The following is a 2,236-nucleotide window of genomic DNA, read 5'->3' on the forward strand; positions in this document are numbered from 1 at the left end:
CCATAAATGATACCAAATGCAGCCAAAATCGCTTTTATGAATAAAAAAAAAAAAATGATACCAAAGAGGACCTTAAGAGAAAAGTTGTCTAAGTAAAAAAAAATGTTGGGTATGCTAGCGAGATACCTTAAGCTAGCACCATTGTGTCTCTATTTCTTTCCCTCTCTTGAAATAACCCCTATTCCTACTTTATGATACATCATCTGGTGCCCCCATTGATGTTCACTAGCTTACCATAGGGGTGTCAATCGGTCGGGCCGGTCCGGTTTCGGTCGGGCTTAATCGGGCTTGAAGACTTTTAAGGGTTGCACCGTGTCCGCCCATTTAACTAATCGGGCTTAGTTAGTGAGGGCATGGTACACTTTATATTCGGTTGGTCGGTCTCGGGCTATAATCGGGCCACTAAAATCGAGCCTTAATCGGGTTTTAATCGGGCCTTAACCGGGCCACGGACATGTTTAATGTTAAACGGGCGTAATCGGTTTTTAAACGGGTCTTCTTTAATTGTTGAGTTTAATTGTATTACACTATTACTTCTTTAAATAGAGATGAATCTACTCTCTTCCAAGTCACATATTTAAAAACATCACAAAAAATCCAAAGCATTGATCCAACATCCTCATAATTAAACTATTTAGAAACATCATAAAAAATCATAAATCCTTATCCTGTCCAAGCATCCCACAATTAAAATATTTAGAATCATAAAAAGTCCTAAATCCTTGTCCAAGCATCTCATAATTAAAATATTTAGAATCATAAAAAGTCCTAAATCCTTGTCCAAACATCTCATAATTAAAATATTTCGAATCATAAAAAGTCCTAAATCCTTATCCAAGCATCCCACAATTAACATATTTAGAGGAATCTACTCTCTTCCAAGTCACATATTTAAAAACATCAAAAAAAATCCAAAGCATTGATCCAACATCCTCATAATTAAATTATTTACAAACATCATAAAAAATCCTAAATCCTTATCCTGTCCAAGCATCCCACAATTAAAATATTTAGAATCATAAAAAGTACTAAATCCTTGTCCAAGTATCTCATAATTAAAATATTTAGAATAATAAAAAGTCCCAAATTCTTATCCAAACATCCCACAATTAACATATTTAGAAATATCACAAAAAATCTTAAATTCGTATCCAAACATCCCCAAAGTTAAATATTTAGTTACATGACTCAAAATTATCCTGATTTCGTCCAATCTGGAGTGCTTCAACATCAATCCCACCTAATAAAAAATAGATGAAACATAAACATTAGTAAATGTAAAGATAAAAGATAGCGAATATGTCATAATCAAAGAACAAGAATGATATTACCCATGGAATTTCACCTAACAGACTAAACATTAGCTGCAGTAGAGGCATTAGAAGATCTTTGTGTAGGTTCTACTGTAATATTAGTATCACCACTCACATCCAAAGACAACACATTCCCCAAAGCATTAGCCAAATCACTGGCATCATCAACCGGTTCAGCTTTAAAAGTATACAAAATGAAGAAGAGGACATGTAAGACATCAAGATTATGACAAAAAAAATGCGACGAAGCAATATTTGTTTAACGGATGAAAAATGTATATTTACATAGTTTGAAATTACCTCTAAAGTCTACTCCGAACATCCAATCTCGAAGGCAAATCAACGCTTCAGCATTTGTAGGCAATAGCTTACTTCTGTATTTGTCAATAACTCTACCTCCAGCACTAAAAGCTGATTCAGAAGCAACAGTTGATACCGGAATAGCCAACACATCCCGTGCCATCCGAGAAAGATCACGATACTTTGATCCTTGTGACTTCCAAAAGGCCAATACATCATAATGCTTGGTCGGATCTTTAATCCTTGGCTCTTCTAGATATAAATCTAATTCGGATTTATCTTGTATTACAGTAGTAGTAGAACTCTCATACATAGATAGCTCCTACAAAACAAAATAATCAAAATGAATAATGTAATATATTGAATTAAAATATATGTTTTAAACAACCAAAAAAAAAAACATAATGATTTATACCTCCCAATCTAAAACATCTCCAACTGTATTGTCCTCAATAGCATGTGATTGAAATCCCCTCTCTTCCTCAGTTATCTCCATGCACCGGTACTCTTCAAAGAGTCGTGCTAAGGTCGATTTCACAAGATTAAACTTTTCCATTGCTGTTGAATCCAAACTGTATATCTTATCAAAAGCATACCTAACAAAGATTAGCTTGTAACGAGGA

The 2,236-nt window shown here is 34.1% G+C and overlaps 1 protein-coding gene across 3 annotated transcripts; it reads right to left on the reverse strand.

Moving 5' to 3' along the window:
- Positions 1-960: 960 nt before the first annotated feature.
- Positions 961-2,230, reverse strand: LOC122063996 (zinc finger BED domain-containing protein RICESLEEPER 2-like). 3 transcript variants are annotated; one of them, XM_042627687.1, is made up of 4 exons: positions 2,029-2,230; positions 1,614-1,935; positions 1,346-1,490; positions 961-1,240 (listed from the first exon to the last, which is right to left on the reverse strand). In XM_042627687.1, the coding sequence occupies exons 1-3, from the start codon at positions 2,167-2,169 to the stop codon at positions 1,354-1,356; spliced, it is 600 nt and encodes a 199-aa protein (XP_042483621.1). In that variant the 5' UTR covers positions 2,170-2,230; the 3' UTR covers positions 961-1,240; positions 1,346-1,353. The 3 variants fall into 3 exon arrangements, with proteins under 3 accessions (XP_042483621.1, XP_042483622.1, XP_042483623.1); XM_042627688.1 differs by having other exon boundaries at positions 1,332-1,490; XM_042627689.1 differs by lacking the exon at positions 1,346-1,490.
- Between the last annotated feature and the right edge of the window lie 6 nt (positions 2,231-2,236).

The sequence above is a fragment of the Macadamia integrifolia genome, unplaced genomic scaffold (genome assembly GCF_013358625.1).
Source record: "Macadamia integrifolia cultivar HAES 741 unplaced genomic scaffold, SCU_Mint_v3 scaffold1509, whole genome shotgun sequence".
NCBI classification, from domain to species: domain Eukaryota; kingdom Viridiplantae; phylum Streptophyta; class Magnoliopsida; order Proteales; family Proteaceae; genus Macadamia; species Macadamia integrifolia.